Here is a 21892-nt window from a genome sequence, read left to right on the forward strand (position 1 = left end):
AAAATATGAATCGCAGACATTATCATCTCCAATTCCCCTTTAAATTCAAATACAAATGTTTGCAATGTTTGCTGCACTATCAAGCTTAGGAAGCACTGGAAACTTCAATGCCTGCTATGCTCAGACTATTCATTTATAATAAATTATTAATCAATCTGGCATCACTGGGCAACCATCAGTGCCTCAGTAAGAGTTACTGTTTTCCTCTATTATACCAACTTGCCTCAAGAGCAAATCACATCACCGAGTATTATAAAAAGCTCTTGGTTCAGGGCTTCTCCCAAAATGCTTGTACTAGTACAAGTATCAGAATGTCCTATGAGTCATTCTGATTCTAAATGTCAGTGCATTTGGCTGCACAGCAAAATAACACAGTGGGTTATAGGTATCAGTGCTAGCAGCATGCTGTACCCCAGCCAGTTAGCTGGTACACTCCGACTCTGTAGAACTAACAACTGAAGATTCTGTTTATCCATTCTGAAGGGACATCAAATGCTTCTGGAATTTGTTCAGCCCTTTGGTTAACTGTTTCAGTGTTATTTTAAGAGGGAGCACAGGGCTAAGCAGTTTGTTGCTTCGTCAAACAAAAATGTAATTGTAAACAGTGATTTTACAAATGTAGAACCGTTACCTAGCATATTTAATATCTGCATTTATGCTTTGACATATATTGTCACTCTGTTAGGTAAAACAGAAAAGGGATCTGCACTACACAACATTTTTAATATGTCACCTTATCTTTTATTATTTTGAAGAAACTGTTTTAGGTCAGAAAAATAAATTGTAAATGTAATAACCCACATATCTATAGTGGATTGGACTCCTCCATAATGGCTGTGGGCCAGTCCTCATAAATGTCACCATTTTCTACCATTAAATCTGGTTAGTGGAAGAGGAGAAACAAACAATGTTTCTGTTCAGCTCCTCATTTGCACTGTGTGCCCTGGCTGTGCCTGGACTGAACTGAATTGCCAATTGCTAGATCTTTAGAATGCATGTTAAACAAAAGCTGGGCATCACATAAACAAATGCTGCAGAAATGTAATACAAATGGAGCACATTGTTATTTTACAGAAGATATTCATTCTATTTTGGTATAATTGTTCATTTGCCCTTAGTGTTTTGTAGGCTCTTGGTACACTTAGGCTATTTCTGTGATGGACTGAGTAATGCTCTGAAATATGTTACTAGCTCTTTTGGTGTGATATATTTAGAATCTGGCCTGACCTGGTTTGTTTGCATCGCATTTGTTTTTTGCATGCCTGAGTTGCATGATTACCATAAGATACAATTTTGAGCTTCGGCCTTGGGTTTGCTGTCCTTTTTACTACTTGTAGGTTTCCTCTGCATGTGAAGTTTGGAAAAAATGTAGAGGCTTTTGGGTTTTCCCTTTAGCTTTGTGTTGTGCTGTTGTGAAAACTGACTAATTTCTTTGGAATTTTTCAGGCTATTTTTAAAAGTGATCTAGTAGTTGTTGGTAAGCCTCCTCGTAGTCCTGTGATGTGCAGAAAAGCCTGCAGTTCACCAGTGAAAAGCCCGAGCACCACCCACCGGGTAGAGTACCATAAATTATCTGTCTGTGTTTTCAGATACATACTTTTTTTACATATAATAAAAACATGGGGATTGGCATGCTATGGTGTTATCACAACAAGACAAAACAAACATTAGTTCTTCATCAGAAACTAAAGGAGTTGCTTAAAGTAGAGGTTAAGAGAAGACAATTAAGGAAATGGCCAGATCCATTTAAATATGTAAAATACAGGATGGAGGAGTGGGTAAGATCTCATGAGAAAAGCAGTGAAGTGGGTCAGATGAAGAGGGCTCCAATCATAGTGTCCAAGAAAAGACTCCATAGAACCGAGAGAGATGATTTTTCTACCATTTATTTATTTATTTTAACAGAAGTGATGACATTTTTTGTACATGTAAAATATATTTTGCCAGCTGGTCAGGAAAGTCAATAATAATCTGCTACATAATTTTGAACTAGTGGCTCTTGAAGGACCAATAAACATCCATTTATGGGTTGGGGAGTATACCATTAAAAAGGCCTTTTTAAAAATTAAATTATGGAACACCTCTGGATGGCAATGGCGAGGGAGATGTCTTCCTTCTTCCATTAACGAACCTGCTTCCTCCCAGCATACCTCCTTTTTGGTCCACAAATCAGACCAGTATTCTATATGAACACTGCGCACTGTGTGAGCACATGAGCTGGCCCGTGTGTGCATTGGGAGATAACTTCAGAGGCTTCTCAATGTAAAGCCTCTTGTTTCCCCGTGAGAGACTAAACGTCTAGTCTGGAGAAAAGGGGGGGTGGGGGAGCTTGCTAAGAGTAAGGCTGCCGTTCAGAACTGAAGTTTTTGCAAGCTCTTGTAAGATATACCCCCAATAAATACATGTATGAAAAATGCGTGCATGTATTCATTGGGGGATATAATCTACAAAATAGTGATTTTTCTTTTCCTTAATGTTTTTAACTGTGGAGTGATACTTTAAAGGGATACTATAGGCATCAACACCACTTTAGCTTAATGAAGCCGTTTTGGTGTGACAATTCTCTCTCATTTAGGTTTTAAATCACTTTTGTTTTTGTTTATGCAGACCCAGTCAAACCTCCACTGGCTGTGGCTGGCACAGCCTCCATGGAAAAAAAATTGTTTCATTTTCAGTCAGACGCTAACTTGCTTTAAAAGTTTTTGAATCCTGCTCTATAAATTGAACTTTAATCACACACAGAAGACTCTTGCTGGGTCTGGAATGCTATTAACAGAGCAGAAGAGAATCCATTCTAAATTCAACAGAACGTGCAGTAGAGGAAGTTTAAGCATTGGATATCTCTTTACTGGAAATGTTTAGGAAGGCTGTGTAAGTCACATGCAGTGAGCTGTGGCTAGGGCTGCATGAAAAAAAACTGGCAGAGAATTGAGTAGTAAGACTGCAACAGGGGCTTGATCTATATGCAAAAAACGGTAGGTACCCAGACAACTTCATCTCATGGATGAAAATCTAATATTGCAGTTTCAGAGAATAGGGTTCATTTTCCCTTTTTCTGTTTATTAAGGAGTCCCATTCATTGTAGTTTTTTTTCCCCATTCCATGAAAGAAGTAAAGTCCTTTAAAATGTCGGAACAATTCAGAGCACCAGTCTGCCCTTACTCATAATGGACTTTTCTATTTATTGAGAGCAAGTAGCAATTGTGCGAATGGATGTGTCATCATACATACTAGCTGGAGCGGATGCCACTGTCCACAAGCACCCAGAAGAGGGATCCCGGAAGAGGTTGTTGGAATCAGTTGAGAAATTGTTCCTGTTGGGTATAAAAAGCACAGGATCTGAAGAGACTCTTTAGTACTGGAAGAAGACTTGTTAAATAGGTTGCAACATGTTTGCTATGAGACTCTTTTATCAGGGATTGGCACTACTAGCAGTGAGCTTTATTTTTGCACTGATTTGTGCTATTCGGACACAATTTATATTTGGCATACCACCCTGTTTATTTGTGTAGTTGTATGTCATCTTAATTATCCTATTTTGGATCTTTTAATTGTGCCTTTTTGTATGCATTAATAAAAACACCTATTGAGGTTTACATCTGGATCCTTGTGGTGCAGTTGACTGGATTTTACCAAGCCTGTATAGGCCTCTAAGACAGAACTGGGTATGGCTCTGCATCATGTGAGGTGATTCCATCCCTCATTTTTGATACTACTTTGCACTGTATGTTTTTTCTAGGCTACCCTTTTAAATCAGTAGACTAGCATTGGATATCCTTTGGAATTTTAAGCATATATTTGAACGTGTGCTACACTGTGTTGTGTTCTATTAGTTGGTAATAATTGTTATTGTGCAAAATATAATTTTGCCTCTTTATAAATCAAAGGTAAGACCCCCACCTTGCATAAGCGGGGCAATTGGGGCCCCAGTTTTAAAAAAGAATATTGCAGAACTAGAAAAAGTGCAGAGGTGAGCTACAAAATTAAGAAGTGTGATCAAAAACATTATCTAAAAAGAAAAGCTAGAAAAAACGCATTTGTTTTTCTAAGAAAAAAGGCATCTCAGAAAAATATGATAGCACTATACAATTATATACAGGTTCAGTACAAACAACTATGTGCTAACTTGTTAATTAGTAGGAATACACAACAGACAAGAGGTCATCCACTGACTGGAAGAAAGGTGCATTTGCTTAAAGTAGATGAAAGGGTTTGTAACTTGAAGAACAATGAAGATGTGGAATTCTTTACTTAAAGATGTTGTCTTTACAGATTCTGTAGACTTTTACTTTTGTTTTGTTTTTTTGAAAATATATTATATGCAAGGATATAATATATAAATGTATATATATATATGTAAACAGGGTATTCATCCAAGATGAAATCTGAATGTCATTACAGAAATAGTTTCCTTTTTAGTGGCACCATTTTTTTTTTTCCTTCTTTAGATAAAACACATTAAGGAATAGATTTTAAAGATAGAACTCACCTTCATTAGTCTTTTCTTTATTTATTATGGCAGACACGTATTCTTTTCTAACACAGACAACATTTTTACACCCCAAAAGATTTGATTTCCCCAGCTGCCACTACTGACCAGCCATCAGTGATGACACGGTTATTCACTAGACTAGGAATTTACCATATAGGCCCTAATTTTATATTTTTGGATAATGTTTTTTAAATTATTAAGTAGTAATTGTAAAATATCATAATTATGAATATTAAATCATTTCAAAGGTCAACTAAAAATAATAAATTGAAGCCATAATTGGACATTTAAGCCACAAATTGCTGAGCTGGAAAGAGTGTTTCAGTTTGGCTAGTTTACCTACATGTTTAACTCCCTTCACATTTCTGCATATTTTATTGTAAAGAAACAACATTGAGTTTGGTTCTCTTTCACAGGAAATACATTTTAAATGACTTAGAAGAAACTGCTATGGCTTCACCTTCATAACCCCTGCTGCCCCTGGATGTTAATCTTCCTGCCTAAGAGTGCGACTCTATACACCTATAAATCAGTGAGCATGAGTGTTAGTAATACAGTCCTCTCTGTAATTATTCATTAGGTTGTGGCCCCTGACAGGGGCTTTTATCTTCTCTGCAATATACCCTGTTGAAAGATGCCTTGCTCTATACCATCCCTGACAGGTCGTTTGCTTAAAATATTTTGTTGCGATAGCAATTTGTACAGCAAGCATGGCGTAGGTCTTCTGCTAACATTGTAAATTTAACCCACTCAGTGTTAGAAGATATAGCTCTATTTTAAGAACATTTAGGTTTCATCATGAAGTGAAATGGTAAATTAGGCATGACTTCATACTTGGTCATGTAGAAATCTTAACTTTGGGCATACATCTGTAAATAACATCATGTTTACATGATTTTCCTGTGTATTACTCTTCGAAGGCACCAACGGAATAGTATTCCCAGTTTTAGACTGATAGACTTAGAAGAAGAATTCAGTAATATTGTAATCGCATCCATACCTCCCAACACTGGCTTCCTAAGAATGGGCATCATGTCACTGGCTCTGCTCAAAGGGCAGGTATGCTTGCTATCTGTGTAAGGCTAGCCCACTGGGGACAGACCCGACAGGTAGCACTGCTTCAGTGCTCTCTGCAGAGTACTAGTGCCTTGAATATAGCACCAGCCTAATGATTCGCTCAAGCTACGCTTGTCGGGATTGTTCCCTGGTGTCCCCAAAAGCAGAACACCACGAAACTAAGTCTTAACTGTCTAGCCAAAATCAGGATGGTTGGGAGGCCTGCATATCACACAATTCTACCCAAAAAACTGAGGGTGTTGTTCACGTGTCCTTAGAGCTAAACAAACATTTTAACAGAACCACAACTTTAGACCCATTAGATATCAGTAAATTCATTGAATATGATGACATATATATACACTGAACAAAATTATAAACGCAACACTTTTGTTTTTGCCCCCATTTTTCATGAACTGAACGCAAAGATTTTTTCTATGTAAACAAAAGACCTATTTCTCTCAAATATTGTTCACAAATCTGTCTAAATCTGTGTTAGTGAGCACTTTACCTCCTTTACCAAGCAACTCTTTTAACACGTATTATGTACTTACTTGAGGTTCAAAAAGGTCATATGGAGCATTAGGGTTCATAATAGGCATGTGCATGGGGAACATTTTCAGTTCGGTATTCCGAAATTCGGGATTTTCGCTATTTGGGAATTCGACACTTCAAGACTTCGACACTTTGGAAATTCGGCAACCCTCGGCACTTCGGATATTCGGCAACTTCGACACTTCGGAATTTCGGTACTTCTCTTGCAGCCGCTTGGTAGATAACTCCCTAATTCCCACGGTATTAGGGAGTTATCTACCAAAAGGCTGAAAGACCTAAATTGGTCTTTCAGCCATATTTACTAATACTAAGTAAAAATTACTTGGTATTAGTACATTTTGCCCCTACTCGCTATACCGCGAGTAGGGGCATGTCTAGTAAACAGTGAGCAGCCTGTGGCTGATCACTGTTTAAAAAAAAAAAAAAAATAGCACCCCCCCCGGCTCCCACTCCTGAGCGGCGGGTGGGGGCCCTAACGTAAAATGATTGGGGGGGACGTATTGTCCTCCCCCCTGGCCCCCACCCCATAGCGGTGGGTGGGGGCCCTACAGTAAAATAAGGGGGGACCTAATTTCCTCCCCCTGGCCCCCACCCCTGAGCGGTGGTTGGGGGCCCTAAATTGTAATAAGGGGGGGGACCTAGTGTTCTCCCACTTGCCCCCACCCCTCAGCGGCGGGTGGGGGCCCTAAATTGTAATAAGGGGGGGGGACCTAGTGTTCTCCCCCTTGCCCCCACCCCTCAGCGGCGGGTGGGGGCCCTAAAATAAAAGTCCCCCCCCAGGTGACTAGGGGTCCCCAAACCCCTAGTCACCCCCTCCCCCCCCAATAAAAAATTATCCCCCTACCTATCCCCCTCACCTTAAAAACTAATGAGGGGGGCCTTTAACTAAGTACCTGTAAAAAAACAAAAACAAAAAGAAAAACTTATCTTTCGATGTTTTCTTTCTTCTAAAATCTTCTTTTTTAAGCCCCCAAAAAGACCAAATAAAAAACCATAACCACCGACGCAATTATAAAAAAAAAAGCGCAAAAAAAAAAATCCATCTTCACTCATGGAGGGCTCCGCGCAGACTGAGCTCTGCAGGGCGGGGGAAGGCTTATAAAGCCTTGCCCCGCCCTGCAATTAGGCTCAGAGCACTCTGATTGGTGGGTTTAAGCCATCCAATCAGAGTGCTCTGACAGGTAAATGAAGAGACTGACAGGTAAGTCTCTACATTTACCTGTCACAGCACTCTGATTGGTTGGTTTGAAATCCACCAATCAGAGTGCTCTGTGTCATTTTACACAGCGTGGGAAAGTTCTGTGAAATTTTCCCACACTGTGCAATTTGACTCATAACTCTCTGATTGGTTACTTAATCCACCAATCAGAGAGTTATGAGTCAAATTACACAGCGTGGGAAAATTCCAAAGAACTTTCCCACGCTGTGTAAAATGACACAGAGCACTCTGATTGGTGGATTTCAAACCAACCAATCAGAGTGCTGTGACAGGTAAATGTAGAGACTTACCTGTCAGTCTCTTCATTTACCTACCAGAGCACTCTGATTGGATGGCTTAAACCCACCAATCAGAGTGCTCTGAGCCTAATTGCAGGGAGGGGCACGGCTTTATAAGCCTTCCCCGCCCTGCAGAGCTCTGTCTGCGCTGAGCCCTCGCCGGGTGAAGGATTATTTTTTTTTGCGTCGGTTATTATGGTTTTTTATTTGGCCTTTTTTGGGGCTGAAAAAAAGATTTTAGAAGAAAGAAAACATCGAATGGTAAGTTTTTTTTTTAACTTAGTTGAAGGTCCCCTCCTCATTAGTTTTTAGGGTGAGGGAGGTAGGTAGGGGGATCAATTTTTTTTGGGGGGGAGGGGGTGACTAGGGGTTTGGGGACCCCATGTCACCTGGGGGGGATTTTTTTAGGGCCCCCACGTGCCGCTCAGGGGTGGGGGCCAGGACCTTAGGTCCCCCCTCTTATTTCAATTTAGGGCCCCCACCCCCACCCACCGCTCAGGGGTGGGGACATTAGGTCCCCCCCTTATTAGTATTTAGGGCTCCCATTCACCGCTCAGGGGAGGGGGCCAGGGGGAGGACATTAGGTCCCCCCCCTTATTTTACTGTAGGGCCCCCCACCCACTGCTCAGGGGTCGGGGAGGACATTAGGTCCCCCCCTTATTAGTATTTAGGGCCCCCACCCACCGCTGTGTGTTACTTGATTGTTGTAAGTGTTGCAAATGCTTACAGCTGAATCCTGGCTATGTTTGTATACTTTTTATTTACAGTTATTTACAATGTAACATTCTTCTTCTTTCACTGGGTAAGTTTATCAGTACTTAGGCAATACTGTGCTTTGGAACTTCGGCACTTTGACACTTTGACTTCGGAACTACCCGAATGTCCGAAATTCGTCCGAATACATATTCGGACCGAAACGAATTGCACATGTCTAGTTCATAATGGGAATTGCTTTTAAAACCAAAGATGGTACTGAAATTATGAAGTGTAATTTAAGCCGAATCTCATGTATATGAAGAGCAGAAGGAAGTTGTACATGTTTAAGATGAAGGGAGTGTATTGGACACTGGGTAAGGATGGGATTGGAACTGTTAGAGCTAGCATTACATACATTTATAGCTACACTAGCATTGGGATGTACACACACATTGTGATTGGTTCTAATAGAAATTGCCAATTTATATTAGTGTGTGTGTATATTATATGCCCACCCCCCACCTCACCCAAGAGAGCATGTTAGTTTAATGCACTTTCATATCACTGTATATGCAAAGCCATGTATGCCCTGTTCTTCTCCTGCAAGCAAATTTAATGACATGCTTGCACTGTGTTTGCATGTGATTTGTCTCTGTTGTCTCTAAGTGGGATACCAGAGGACAAAGGGGTCAGGAAAGATTATTCTGCATGAGCTTGGAGGATTGTATATGTAGAGTGAGCAGTTTGTGTTTTTGTGTTAACAGGTCGGTTTCAGTGGTGCGGCAAGGGGCTGTACAGAGTGTGTGTGTGTGTGTGTGTATAGAGAGGCTCTGCTGAGTTTGTAGGGATTTTAAAGATTGTGTGTAGAATATTACTATGTTCATATTCATATCATAGTAGGTATGGAAGTCTAATAAGTTAAAAAGAACATATTGTAATTTGCTATGCTGTACCATGTGAAGTCTGGGATGTGGTAATTAATGGTTGTGTCTTTATATGGCCAAAGCTATATTTAAAAAGTCTGACGTCATTATGGCCCTAGCTATATAGAATAGTGGACAAAGGACCACAATGTTGTTGCTTGTTGTCTGTCCTCTAACTATGTAGAATCTAACTGTTCAGGAGTCCAGCAATTAACATCTTCTGCTGAACATCCATTTTCCTGTAACATCCTTTGTCGTTTTATTATAAATCAGTAATTGTAAGAATAAACCTGAACCTAAGTCTGATGCGTACTGATGTTTATAACGGACCCCCAAAGAATTATAATATAGATGTATATCTATATAACATGGCGAACCACGCAACAAGAATATATATTCTATCATAAAAAGAAGATAGTGATTTTTTTACATTGTGTATAGGGGATCTAGTGTGTGTGGTAAGGATCCAGTGGTCATGAGGAGTGCACAGTTTTTGGTGGGATACGACCTGTATGATATGTGAGAGGGGAGTACTTTTTCTACATATATTTTTTTATTCTAAAAAAAAATAATCTTTATTTACACTCTCCCTTCTTATTATTTTTGGCCAGGGAGGGGGACATTTTAGATGTGTACCTCCACCATTCTTCTCATGAGCTTCAGCATTGTGCTATGCTGGATCATTAAAAAAACCAAAGGAAAGAGAAAAAGATATTTAGACAAATGGAGGTTATTTGTTTCACTCCAAGGACCATTGGAGTGAAACAAAAACCCTCCATGTATCTCAATGTGCATTGGGATTTGGGGTAGTGAACAGGTGACTCTGTTCTTTGGTTTATATTGTTTGTATTGGGGCTGATGTGTACTGTGTGTCAGGATTACTGGTTGATCCAGCACGCAGAAATAGTATCACACCTAGGTAACGTCTCACCGGACCTTAGAATGGCCAGACTTAACATACCCAAGAATAGTTGCCAAGGTCAAAATACTTGCCAAGGTCAGGGAAACAGAATGAGACACAACGATGAGGGGAAGCCAAAAGTCACAGATACCAGATATCAGGGAAGTCAAAAACAAAGCCAAAGTCAAATACCAGAAATAATACGATCAGGAACACTCTCTCAGATAACCAGAAAAGGGAAACCACGACAGGGCACTGACAAAAAGGTAATTTGGGTTTAAATAAACCTCCTTAGTCTGTAATTAGCTGTCTCTGCCCTCTAACCCATAAACGCGCGTGCGCGTCTATGACGTGACGCCGCATGCACGTCGGTGCCATCTTTGATATGGGCGAAGGTAAGTTCTTTATAAAAGTCCAGTCCACAGTGGCCAGCGTTCTTAAGAACATTGCACCCGCTGGGGACTGGAACGTAGGGAGACTGGGTAGCTGCCTGCCGAGCCCCAGGTCAGTTGAAAACATCTCTGACTGTGTGGCTGTTATGTTTGAGTGCAGCCACGCTGGCAGAGATGTCTGAGTCTGTGACAGTACCCCCCACTTGAAGACCACCCACCGGGTGGGCAGGACCAGGCTTGAGAGGAAACTTGGTGTGGAAATAACAAATTTTGCGACAAGCGTGGATATCAGAAGCCAGAAGCCAGAACCCAAGAACGATCGGCAGGCCTATACCCCTTCCAATCAACTAAGTACTGCAAGGAACCACAAGAAAACCTGTAATCAATTATGGAGGAGACTTTGTACTCCTGTCCAGAAACTACCAAAAGAGGAGGGGGAACAATAGGGACAGTATACCTATTGCAAATAAGCGGTTTGAGTAAGGAGACATGAAAAGAATTAGGTATACATAAGGAGGCAGGAAGAGCAAGAGAGTATGAAACTGGATTGATCCTCCGAACAATACAAAAGGGACCAATAAATCTGGGAGCAAATTTCCTGCTAGGAATTTTGAGTTTGATGTTGCGTGAGGATAACCACACCCAATCACCCACCTGGTAAACATGGTTGGCACCCTGTCGTTTGTCAGCATGGAATTTGAAACGAGGAGCCACAGTCTCAAGAGCGGAGTGAACCTTAGTCCAAGTCTCACAAATAGAAGTAAGGTGATCATCCAGAGCAGGGATAGCCGTGTCAGAGAATACAGTAGGTAGAACAGTAGTGTGATGACCATTATTGACAAAGAAAGGACTATATCCAGACGAGTCATGGGTAGCATTATTCTTGGCGAATTCGGCCCAGGGCAGCAAATCAGACCAGTTATTCTGCGTGCTATTCACAAAACAACATAAATATAGTTCCAATGATTGGTTAGCCCTCTCAGCTGCACCATTGGTTTGGGGATGGTAAGAAGAAGAAAATGATAGTTCAATACCTAACTGTTTATTGAATGCTCTCCAAAATCACGACACAAACTGGGAACCCCTTTCAGATACAATATTATACGCAGTATGTCGCGTATAAATATATGAACCAGATCTTGGGAAGATGGCAATTTTTTGAGTGGAATAAAATGTGGCCTTTAATTAAAGAATCGTTGATGTACTCTTCAATGATTCTACTCTCCTGTGGGGATAAGGCATATACTGCCCCCCTAGGGGGCACATAGCACCGGGTTACAGATCTATGGAGCAATCATACGATCTGTGAGGAGGTAGAATATTAGTCTGACTCTTACTGAACGCCTCTTTAACCTTCCAATACTGTATGGGAATTTCAGAAGTCTGAGGTGTAGCAGTAGGCAAAGTGACGATGCCCACTCTCTTAGTAATGGGTAATATGTATTTCTCAATACAGTCTTTACCCCCATTCCAGTATTTCCCTCTTAGCCCGGTCAATATAAGGGTTGTGCTTGATGAGCCATGGAAACCCTAATGTGATGGGCCATGAAGGGAAAGCAATTATCTGAAATGTTATGTTTTCCTTGTGTAAATGTCCTATACTAATGCTAATAAGCATGGTTTCAGAGGTTGGGTAATCAGAGGTTGAGAGATAGGTCTCCCATTAATAGCCTCAACAGCTAGAGGTGATGATCTCTCCTTGATAGGTATGAAGTGTTTTTTAACAAAATGCATGTCAATAAAGATTCCTGCCGCACCCGAGTCCATCAGGGCTTTGCATGAAAAGCTTTTCTTGTTGCAAACGGCGGTGATGTCAAGGAGGAATCTACTTTGGTTATTACCAGAGGACGTATCCATCACACCTAAGACCTGTCCCTTTAAGGTTCTTAGGTGCTGAGGTTTTCCGGACGTATGGGACAAGCATCTCTCATTTGTCCCTTTTTGCTACAGGATAAACAAAGACCCTCTTTTCTCCTATACTGTTTCTCTGCCTCTGATAGTCTAGTAACCCTTAACTGCATAGGTTCAGGTTCAGACTGTACAGAGAGGCCAGGGACAACAGGTTTGGAGAAACGAGAGGCCAGTGACATAGTCATACGTCTGGTTCTCTTTCTGGTAATTTCCCTGGTCCTAAGTCTGTTATCGATCTGCATCAAATATGTGATGAATTCATTTAACTTCGTAGGTAGATCTTTGACAGCAATTTCGTCTAGAATAGCCTCGGATAATCCTTCTTTAAATGCAGAGATCAATCCCCTATTAGTCCATTCTACCTCAGAAGGCAAGGTGCGAAATGCTATGCCATAATCCGAGATTGACCGGTTCCCTTGTTTGATACGCATTAGGACAGTGGAAGCGTCATCCTCCCTGATTAATGGTTCAAATGTTAATTTGAATTCCGCATAGAAATTACTGGTAATTATAAGCTATACTCCTTTTACTCTCCCATAATGGATTGGCCCAAGTTAAGGCTTTACCGTTAGGTTGGTCCATCAAGTAACCAATCTTAGCTCTATCCGTGGGAAAAGATCCCAGTGAGGTCTCAAAGTGGTACTCAATCTGATTGAGAAATCCCTGGCATTCTTGAATATTACCATCAAAATGCGGGGGAGGAGATAGGGAGATAGTAGGTGTCAGGTCAGCTTGGAAATTGTACACTCATCAAGCAGACGGCCAATTATGATTTGTGGTATCCTGGGCAAGGCAATGATGCGTGCCCCCCCATCCGCACAAGCATAGTTGGTTAGCCTCACATATATAAGCAGTTGAACTCACAGAAGTTTCCACACACTAGCATGCATACAAAGACAACAGAAAAAATATTGACAACCTCTCACACATACTATCATGCATGCAAGACATCCATGAGTATGTTGTAAAGAGACAATCTTACAGATGCACATTAAAACAACTACACAAAGATCTACTCACATAAACACACACTGGAATGCAAGGCACAGCTTCACAGAGGACTACTATCATGCATACATGTTAGCACATACAGACATACACTAACATAATACAGACACACACTAAAAAACATACAGAAACACTTCTTAGTTGTTCCTTCTGCATCACTTTCCCCCACGTGTCCCTTTGATGCTCCCTCTGTACCTTATCTGCCCCTATTTCTTCTTTATTTTCTATGCTGTGCCTTCTGTTTCAAACTGCTGCAATTTTTATTTTACTGTAACCATCATCATGTCAATGTCAAGTTAAGGGATTGGGAAGTAAGAGGCATTTTCTTGTAACGGACATCAGATAAAATGTTCTCTGTGAACTGTCTGTGCGTGTCTTCATGCCTAGCATTTGCATGGAGTAATATACTTTAACAGATAAGGTATCCATACAGGAAATTGTATCCTCAGGATATTTTTAAATGGATGATTCCACCATGCTGAGTTCAAATCTCCCATGTGCCATAAAAACAATTCCTACACACGTGAATCATTAAATTGTTTTTAGACAAAGGTGGTTTGGTATATTGCATAGTCCTGATATAATGTGTCTGTTATTGTGTTTAAAAAATCAAAGGGCATTACAAAGAAGGAAAACACATGTAAACGTAGCTAATCTGTACTCAAAATGTACACTTGACATCTGTAACACCAGACATATTCAGGAAGTGCTTTTGCAGAGAACAGAATTCATAACAACCGTGGCTAAAAGGTAGTTCCCCGGCATTAAAGTCAGAGTTGAGCAGTATAATTTCTTGAATACTGGCAGTTATCATTACTTGTAGCCAGGTTTCATAACCCGATTATATTTGTGAGACTTTTTAAAATATCGCCCTGATACAATCACAAGTAATACTTTTTACAGCTATCTAACAGTAGTTCCGAAAAAAAAAAAATAAATGCTTTCAAATACTTATTAAACAGACCCTTCTAAGTTTAATGCAAGATCAGGTCTGCAAATATTCGAGATTCCCAGAGTACATCCTTAAACAGTAATTATTAGCTTTTCTTAGGTAAACAAAATTAATTAATAAGAGTTAATTTGTGGGGTTTTTTTTCTCTTGACTCGAGATGATTAAATACATTCCAAGTGTGTCTCTTTCTAAGAGCTCCATACTGTTGGTCTTTGATAGTGTATAACCAGTCTCCACAGTAATAATACTCACTGTAATGTGTTTTTTTACACTACAATTAATGTATTAGAAATTAGTTTGTGCAAATAATACATTGTTCTAAATTACATTTTAGTTGCACAATGTATTGGCAAATCACCAAATTTATCTAATTTCTCAGATAAGCTCCACCCCAAAACGGAAATAATCTTCAGATTTTAAACATATGCACTCACCCAGGGTATTGGATTAGACCTTTGCATCATACATACATCTGTCCATTACACTTTGGTATACAGCAATAACCTATTTTTAATCAATTTCTTGGTTGTCCATGAGATCTTTCAATATCAGTTGCAAATAAGCTCAGATGAGAACAGATACATATTTTAATTACCGTACTTTAGCTTTCCATTATTAAAACCCATCTCTGTGCGGGTGATGACTTTCAGTGCCAGCAAGCTCTGGAATTGCATTTAATTTTGGTATTAGCAGTACTAATCCTTCTTAACAGAGACTGCTGTTTTAATATAAAAATAGACCTTTGAAGGCTCCATGACTATAAAGCTTGTACATTTTTCCCTTGTAAGGTAAAATGGTAAGATCTGTAACCTGACATGGCTCAGCACTCATTATCAGGCTTGATCAGCATGTTGTTCTTTGTATTTTTGTATGACTTGGCAGTGTTGTATAATACCGCATGGCGCTTAGCTTTTCCTGTGTCAATGTTGTACAAGTCAAAGGGGTCAGCAATTCGTGTCTGGTCAGGCTTCTCTGCACTATGAATGAAGGAAAATGTGGTTTTCAGTCCTTCTGTTTGTGCTTTCCAAAAATATAATTTGCACAGGTGAATGTAACTGTTTTATAAATGTCTTCAAGAGTGTTACAATTATTGTACATTGATGTATGTTTTCATGTTTCCTTGATTATAAATGAGAAGATCTGTCTTCTAGAGAAAACAGCCAACCCATTAATGAATTCATGCCTTTTGATTTTATTATTGATATGTAACGTGTAAACAGTGATTAAAACCCTTGATAATAAAAGCCAATATAGGATGCCCACAATGGCCAATGAAAAAGACCCTCTGGCACTGCTGGTTAATGTGCAAAACTATGATTTGCCAAGCACATAAAAGCAGGCAGATGAAGGTGTATACCATTTTGATCATGTGCAGAGATGCCAAAATCCAAGGTGTCTTACAAAAAGTGCTTGTTTTATAAACGTATGCTACCTGATCTTTTAAAACACAGATACAAGCCAACACAGGAATTTTATAAAATAGCTATGCCATTTATATTCTTACATGTAACTCAGATCATATCAAAGAATACATGTGCAGCACTTCAAAAATATGAGAAAATTATGAGTTGTTTAACTTTTATCAACAGGAAGTCTGTTATAATATCATGCTGCCATTAGTCTATCCTCAGCAAAGGCTGGTCGTTGAATGGGATTTGAATTCCAGCTGAATTGTGATTCCGTGAAAGCCCCACACAGCCAATTCGAATGCATTTAGGATTTCAGATAGGTCAACTGGGTATTCTTTCCTAGTCTCTTACTGCAATTTTTTGCTAAAAAGCAGAACTCACCACAGACAAGTGGAAATCTTGCTCTATTTATTTGAAATATCTATTTCAGCTTCTTTCAAAATGGCTTTTAATGTTAAAGTAGTTTATAGTAGGGTAATTCAGTTGCTATTTAGATCCTTCAGATGTATGTGGAATTCCAATTACGGTAAGCAGTCCTCTCTACCATTGTGTCTGATGGTAGGGAGATACTCTATCCCTCAATCCCATGGGGCTGTGGGATAGAAGAGTAATTATAACTGACAAGGTGGTTCCAAAGCCTACTGACACCCCTTCTTCTCTTATTCCATGGTCACTAAGTGAAATAAAATGGTCTTCTTCCTCCCTGCAATCGACAATTTATATTCCCTGACCATCCTAGAATAACCTATTTTTAAACAGTTACTATTAATATGTCACATATGTATTATTGTTGTTTTGAATTGGCCAGTATGGGTTTCCTATACTAAGTCAGCAATAAGCTAGATCAGTAGATGTGGACATCGTCTAGGAATTTGTCTGTGTGTCTCTCTGTGTGTGTGTACGGTGCGGAGTATAAGTATTCACCCCCACCCCGACAACTTAAACACTTTGTAGTGTTTTCAGGGATGTTACTGTGATTGTTACTACTTGTTTTAAGCAACATATCTGACACTTTTGACAAATGATGGGTCAGTATGGAAATGAATATCCATGTAAATGTTTTGTTTAACTTTTGTGTCATAATTTAAAACAAACAAAAAAGCCTTTTTAGAGGATTAAGTATGGCACATAAGTCAAATGGTTGTAATTCAAATAAAGTTTATATAAAATCATTACACTATCAGGATTGCTCACTGAAGTGAAAAATACCAGGAATTCAAAGTAAAATTGAAATCCAAAATGGTCAAACTGGAAAAATTCTCCCAGTCAACTATGTTTCTGGTTCTCCTTCTCAGGAATTTAAAGTGAATCAAATATACAAAGCAATCAATTATCACTTCATAAAATAACCCTGACTGTGTATATGTCCAAAGGGTGAATACTTTCACAAAACACTGTATAATAATTGTGTGCAGCAATCAATGTAGCAATAATTGATGTGTGCCCTGTCTGCCTAATAAAGCCTAAACATTACTGACATTTTGTTTTACTCCCACAGCGTGGCGTGTTTACTCATGAAAATATCCAAACTTTGGGAGAACCGTAAGTTACCTGCTTTATTCCCTCCTTTAAATAAAGAAATGTGTGACATATTTATGCACCAATATATTCGTTTTCTACCAGCAACAAAATATTGGTTAATAGAAAAAAAATAAGGGCAAGTGTGCCAGACAATACGTTCTAAAATAAACTGAAAGATTGTTATTTAGAAACTTCCCCACACAAACAAATCACAATAGACTAAAAGATAGTTTCCTTAAAGTGACGCTATAGTCACTCAGACAACTACTGAATTAAGTGATCTGGGTGCAATGACCCTGTCCTTTTAACTCTGTAATGTAAAAGACTGCAGCTTTTTTAGAAGCTGCAATGTTGGTATTGCAGGGTTAATTCCACCTCTAATGGCTGTGATACTAAATGCCACTGGTTGTGCTGCCGCTGTACTGACCAAGTAAAACTCGGTGATGTGACGCGGAAGCCCATAGGAGCTTATGGAGAAGCTTAAATGAGCATGTGGCACTCGCCGTGCATGCTCATCAGCCCCCCAATTGATTGGCATATTGTGGAGGAAGCCATTAAAATGATTTTTGGCATTTATATAATGCCAACTTAGTCCACAGCACTTGCTATGCCTTCCCCATGACGTCACGGAAAGTGGAGAGGTGAGCAGCACCAAGAGAGTTTCAGCACTGGAAAAAAAGAGTAAATCCTTTATTTTATTTTTGTGACAAACAGGAGGGGGGAGAGTTTTATTTACAGAACTGAACAGAAACAAAAGAAAAAACACAGACCCCTAATAGGGCGAATGTGTATGTGTCCTAAGAATATCCAGATAGGCTTACAAGCAGGAATTCTACTGTTAGCTAATACAACGCCATCTATATCCTGATTCCCCTGACAGCGTTGTATTAGCTAACAGTAGAGTTCCTGCTTGTAAGCCTCAGCCTCTTGAGTGTGAATGTCCGTTCTAATCTACCTCTAGTTTTCACTGAGGAGAGAGAGTATGCAACATTTATTTTGACTGGCAGTGGCAGAGGAGGTTGTAGACAGCCAAAACACTATTTTGTCTATATAAAATGAATTAAGCATCTCCCTATTCTGTAGTTTATGTAGCTCATCTTCTGACAGTCCACTGTGTTAATTGAGCTAGGATGCCAGTTAAATCCTACCTCTGACTGATCGCTGCGGAGATAGAATCTGTTTCACTCATTACAAGACTGTTAGTGGTTGAAGGGGTACAGATCTGCTAATTATTCTTGCTTTACAGCAGTAGTTGGGCATTATTATAGTCCACAGTTCTGCTACTAATTCAGCTCTAGAGGCTCATGACTCATTATATTGGACACTCTGCAGCTATTTTGTAGCCACAGTTAGCTTGGAACCTAAAGTAGTTAATCTGTATCTGTATGCATGTGGATACTGTATCAAGTACCTAAACAGTATCTGCAACAGGCATTCTCTCTATCTTTAGAGGTTCCACTAATCTTTATTTTTCCTTACCTTCACTATGACAAGGTTATTTTGAGCTGTTACAGCTCCCGTCCAAGAGATTCACGTTTGGTTATTTTTTTCTTTTGAGTGATTTAGTATTTATTTGTTTATTATTATTTTTGTCTTGTGTATTTTGGTAACCAATAAAGTATGTTTTTAGATTAACCAGGATTAAGACTCTAAGATATCCTACCTATAATCTTGGGACTTGGTTTTTGGACCCGAGATCATATTCTCTATTTACTGAGAGTTTTATTTATCCAGTGACAAGAGCACTATAGTGTTCGTAATTCAGGTTTATATCCCTAATGCTATAGTGTTCATTTAAGATGCCTTTTTATCTTGTAATGTTAAAGTCAAATTAATCACCATAATCTCACAAATTCAGGGACTGTGATCATAGAAAACCCCAGTCGAAAAATACTGTCAATACAGGGTGCAATATATCCATGCAATTGACATTTAACGGTAGGAGGAGAAAGATTGAATGGAAAATCCATCATTCTGTTTAAAATTAATCATATTAGGGTCACTTATAGAAATAGAGTTCACGGCTAAAAATGTATATAATAAATTTGGGGCAGAAGATAAAAATAATCGATTGATGAATAGAATTGAATAATATACTAACAATTAAATCACATTTAATCTATTTTTGTATCAGGTAAAATAAAGGGGAAGAAAGGGAAGGGGGAGAGAGAGGAAGGGAAAAGGAAAGTGAAAAGTGGAATGAGAAATTATAAATCAGGACATTTTAGTTGTATCTGGGATGATGCAGAGGTTATCCACTATTGGGATGGACGGGAGGTCAAGGGTGAAATGATAAAGGGGAGTCTATGACCCTGGGAATCGAAGCATATTGATTGTTAAATCAATTTGAACATAAAGTATGACCGTTCGTGGTTGGACAACAGTTTACATTTATGTTTTAAATTTTTAATTCGCTATTTACATCTTTTCCATATGCCGTAACACAAGCTCTTAGTAGTTCAGCTTTATTGGAGGTGGGGTAAGACATAAACTAAGGGATATGATCCCCACCACTGGGGTTGGTGAGGGTCATTTTTATAAATCTTGTCCGTTTTTTCTTGTTAAATGTTATTTGTTATATGTAGTGCAGATGGGTACTGGTCGGCTGGGGAAGCTGGATTTTCTAACTCCTTAGAAAGATGGATGAGTAAGGGAGAGTCTCTTAGATTTCTATCACTAAATGTGCAGGGGTTAAACTCCACACAAAAACGTCCGTTAGTAGGGGGAACTACTAAGAGACCTTAAGGTCTCGGTTGGATTTTTACAGGAGACCCATTGGAAACATGATGCCCCCTTGTTTAAAAGTCCTAATTTTCCAGTAGTTATTTCCTTTGCCTATAATTATAAGAAACATGGTGTAGCAATCGTTATCTCAAATAAGATCATAGGCAAACTTGGTATTTGCCTTGGGCGGCACTAACCAGGGGGGCAGAAAACAATACCATACGCCCACTCGGGCGTCCCTAATGTTCCCCCCTTTCACCGGGCCACCTTATGGACCCCCTGACGTGCGCTGTGTTAGAATCAGAGGCGGCAAGGGAGCTGTGATCTCCCTGCTCGTCTCCCTCGCTCGCTGTTTGCTGATGCTGCGGGGGCCGGAATATGACGTTGTATTCCCGCTCCCGGCATCAGTGGACAGCCAACGCAAAGCGAGGAAGCAGGGCAGGGAGATCACCTCCGATTATAACACAGCTGCACACCTCACAGCAGCCCCACTGGACCCCAAACGACAGGTAGGAAGGCTGGGTGAAAAAAATTGTATTATAATATTAATAATTAGTGAGTGTGTGTATGTGTGTGTGACTGAGTGTATGTGTATGAGTGTGTATGTCAGTGTGTGTCAGTATGTGTGTTTGTAAGGGTCTTTCAAATCAGAGTGTCATTGAGTGTGTGTTTGACTATCAGTTTTTGACTGTTTGACTATCAGTTTGCGTCTTTCAATGAGTGTCTGTCAGTGTGTGTCAATAAATGTGTCAGATCAGTGAGTCTGTGTCTGTCAGTGACGTCTGTGTGTTTGTCATTGAGTGTGTGTGTGAGTGAATGTCAGTGCGTATCTGCCAGTCTGTGTCTGTTGGGGAATGTGTGTGTGTGTGTGAAATCAGCGAGTCTGTGATTGAGTGTGTGTATCTGCAAGTCTGTGTCTGTCAGAGTATGTGCTTAAAGGGTCACTATAGGCACCCAGACCCCTTCAGCTCAATGACGTGTTCTGGGTGCAGTGTCCCACTCCCCTTTAAGCGTGCAAGTTTATTTATTAATTAATTATTATTTAATAATTACCTTGAGGGGTTAACTCCTTCCATGTAGTTAGGACACCCAGCGTCTGCTAAATCACCACAGGAAAGAATTGATATAATGCTTTCCTATGGGAAAGCCTAATGCAAGCAGGAGGAGCCTGACCCAGCGCTGAGGGACATGGGCGCTGGATTCAGGTAAGTCACTGAAGGAGTTTTAACCCCTTCAGTGCCGCGTAAGGGGGAAGAGCACAAGGAAGGGGGGCACTATAGGATACTATGGTGATAGGAAAACTTTCCTTGCACTATACTATCCCTTTAAAAGGAGTAGAAAAAGGTGGAGTTTAACCCCTTAAGGACACATGACATGTGTGACATGTCATGATTCCCTTTTATTCCAGAAGTTTGGTCCTTAAGGGCTTAAAGAGGAAGCAGTGGGTTCTTAATCACCTTTACTGGTAGAGGTGGGGCAAATTTAGATTACGGGGGTGCCCAGGTTTAGGTATGCCTAGGGTAGCACCAAACCAAAATATACCACTGTATACAGAGAGATATCCAGGGAGGTAGATGGAAATAGCAGGTATATATTCTTAATTTGTGAAATTCAGGGAAGAATATATTCACTACTTAATGTTTACACTCCTAATAAGCACCCATTGAAATTCCTAAACAATCTTATAGCTAAATTGGAGAAACTAGTTCAGGGAATTTTACTCCTAGGAAGCAACCAAAACTCTGTAATGGACCCGGCTAAAAATTTTTTACAAATCTCGTCAGGGGAATAAATATAAACCTACGAAAAGATCTGACAGACCATTTCAGAACATTATAACTAAATTTGAATTATA

General features: G+C 39.7%; 1 protein-coding gene across 19 annotated transcripts in view; it reads left to right on the top strand.

Annotated features, from left to right (window-relative positions):
- Positions 1-21892, top strand: part of SORBS2 (sorbin and SH3 domain containing 2) — a 293640-nt gene that overhangs the window by 260975 nt on the left and 10773 nt on the right. For 16 of the 19 annotated variants that reach the window (XM_063458106.1, XM_063458108.1, XM_063458107.1 and 13 more), the window contains 2 exons: positions 1447-1554; positions 17291-17334. In XM_063458106.1, coding sequence (XP_063314176.1) covers positions 1447-1554; positions 17291-17334 — 152 coding nt within the window. The remainder of the gene's footprint in view (positions 1-1446; positions 1555-17290; positions 17335-21892) is intronic. The other 3 variants (XM_063458109.1, XM_063458105.1, XM_063458110.1) reach the window with 1 other exon arrangement.

This window comes from Pelobates fuscus, chromosome 6 (assembly GCF_036172605.1).
Source record: "Pelobates fuscus isolate aPelFus1 chromosome 6, aPelFus1.pri, whole genome shotgun sequence".
NCBI lineage: Eukaryota > Metazoa > Chordata > Amphibia > Anura > Pelobatidae > Pelobates > Pelobates fuscus.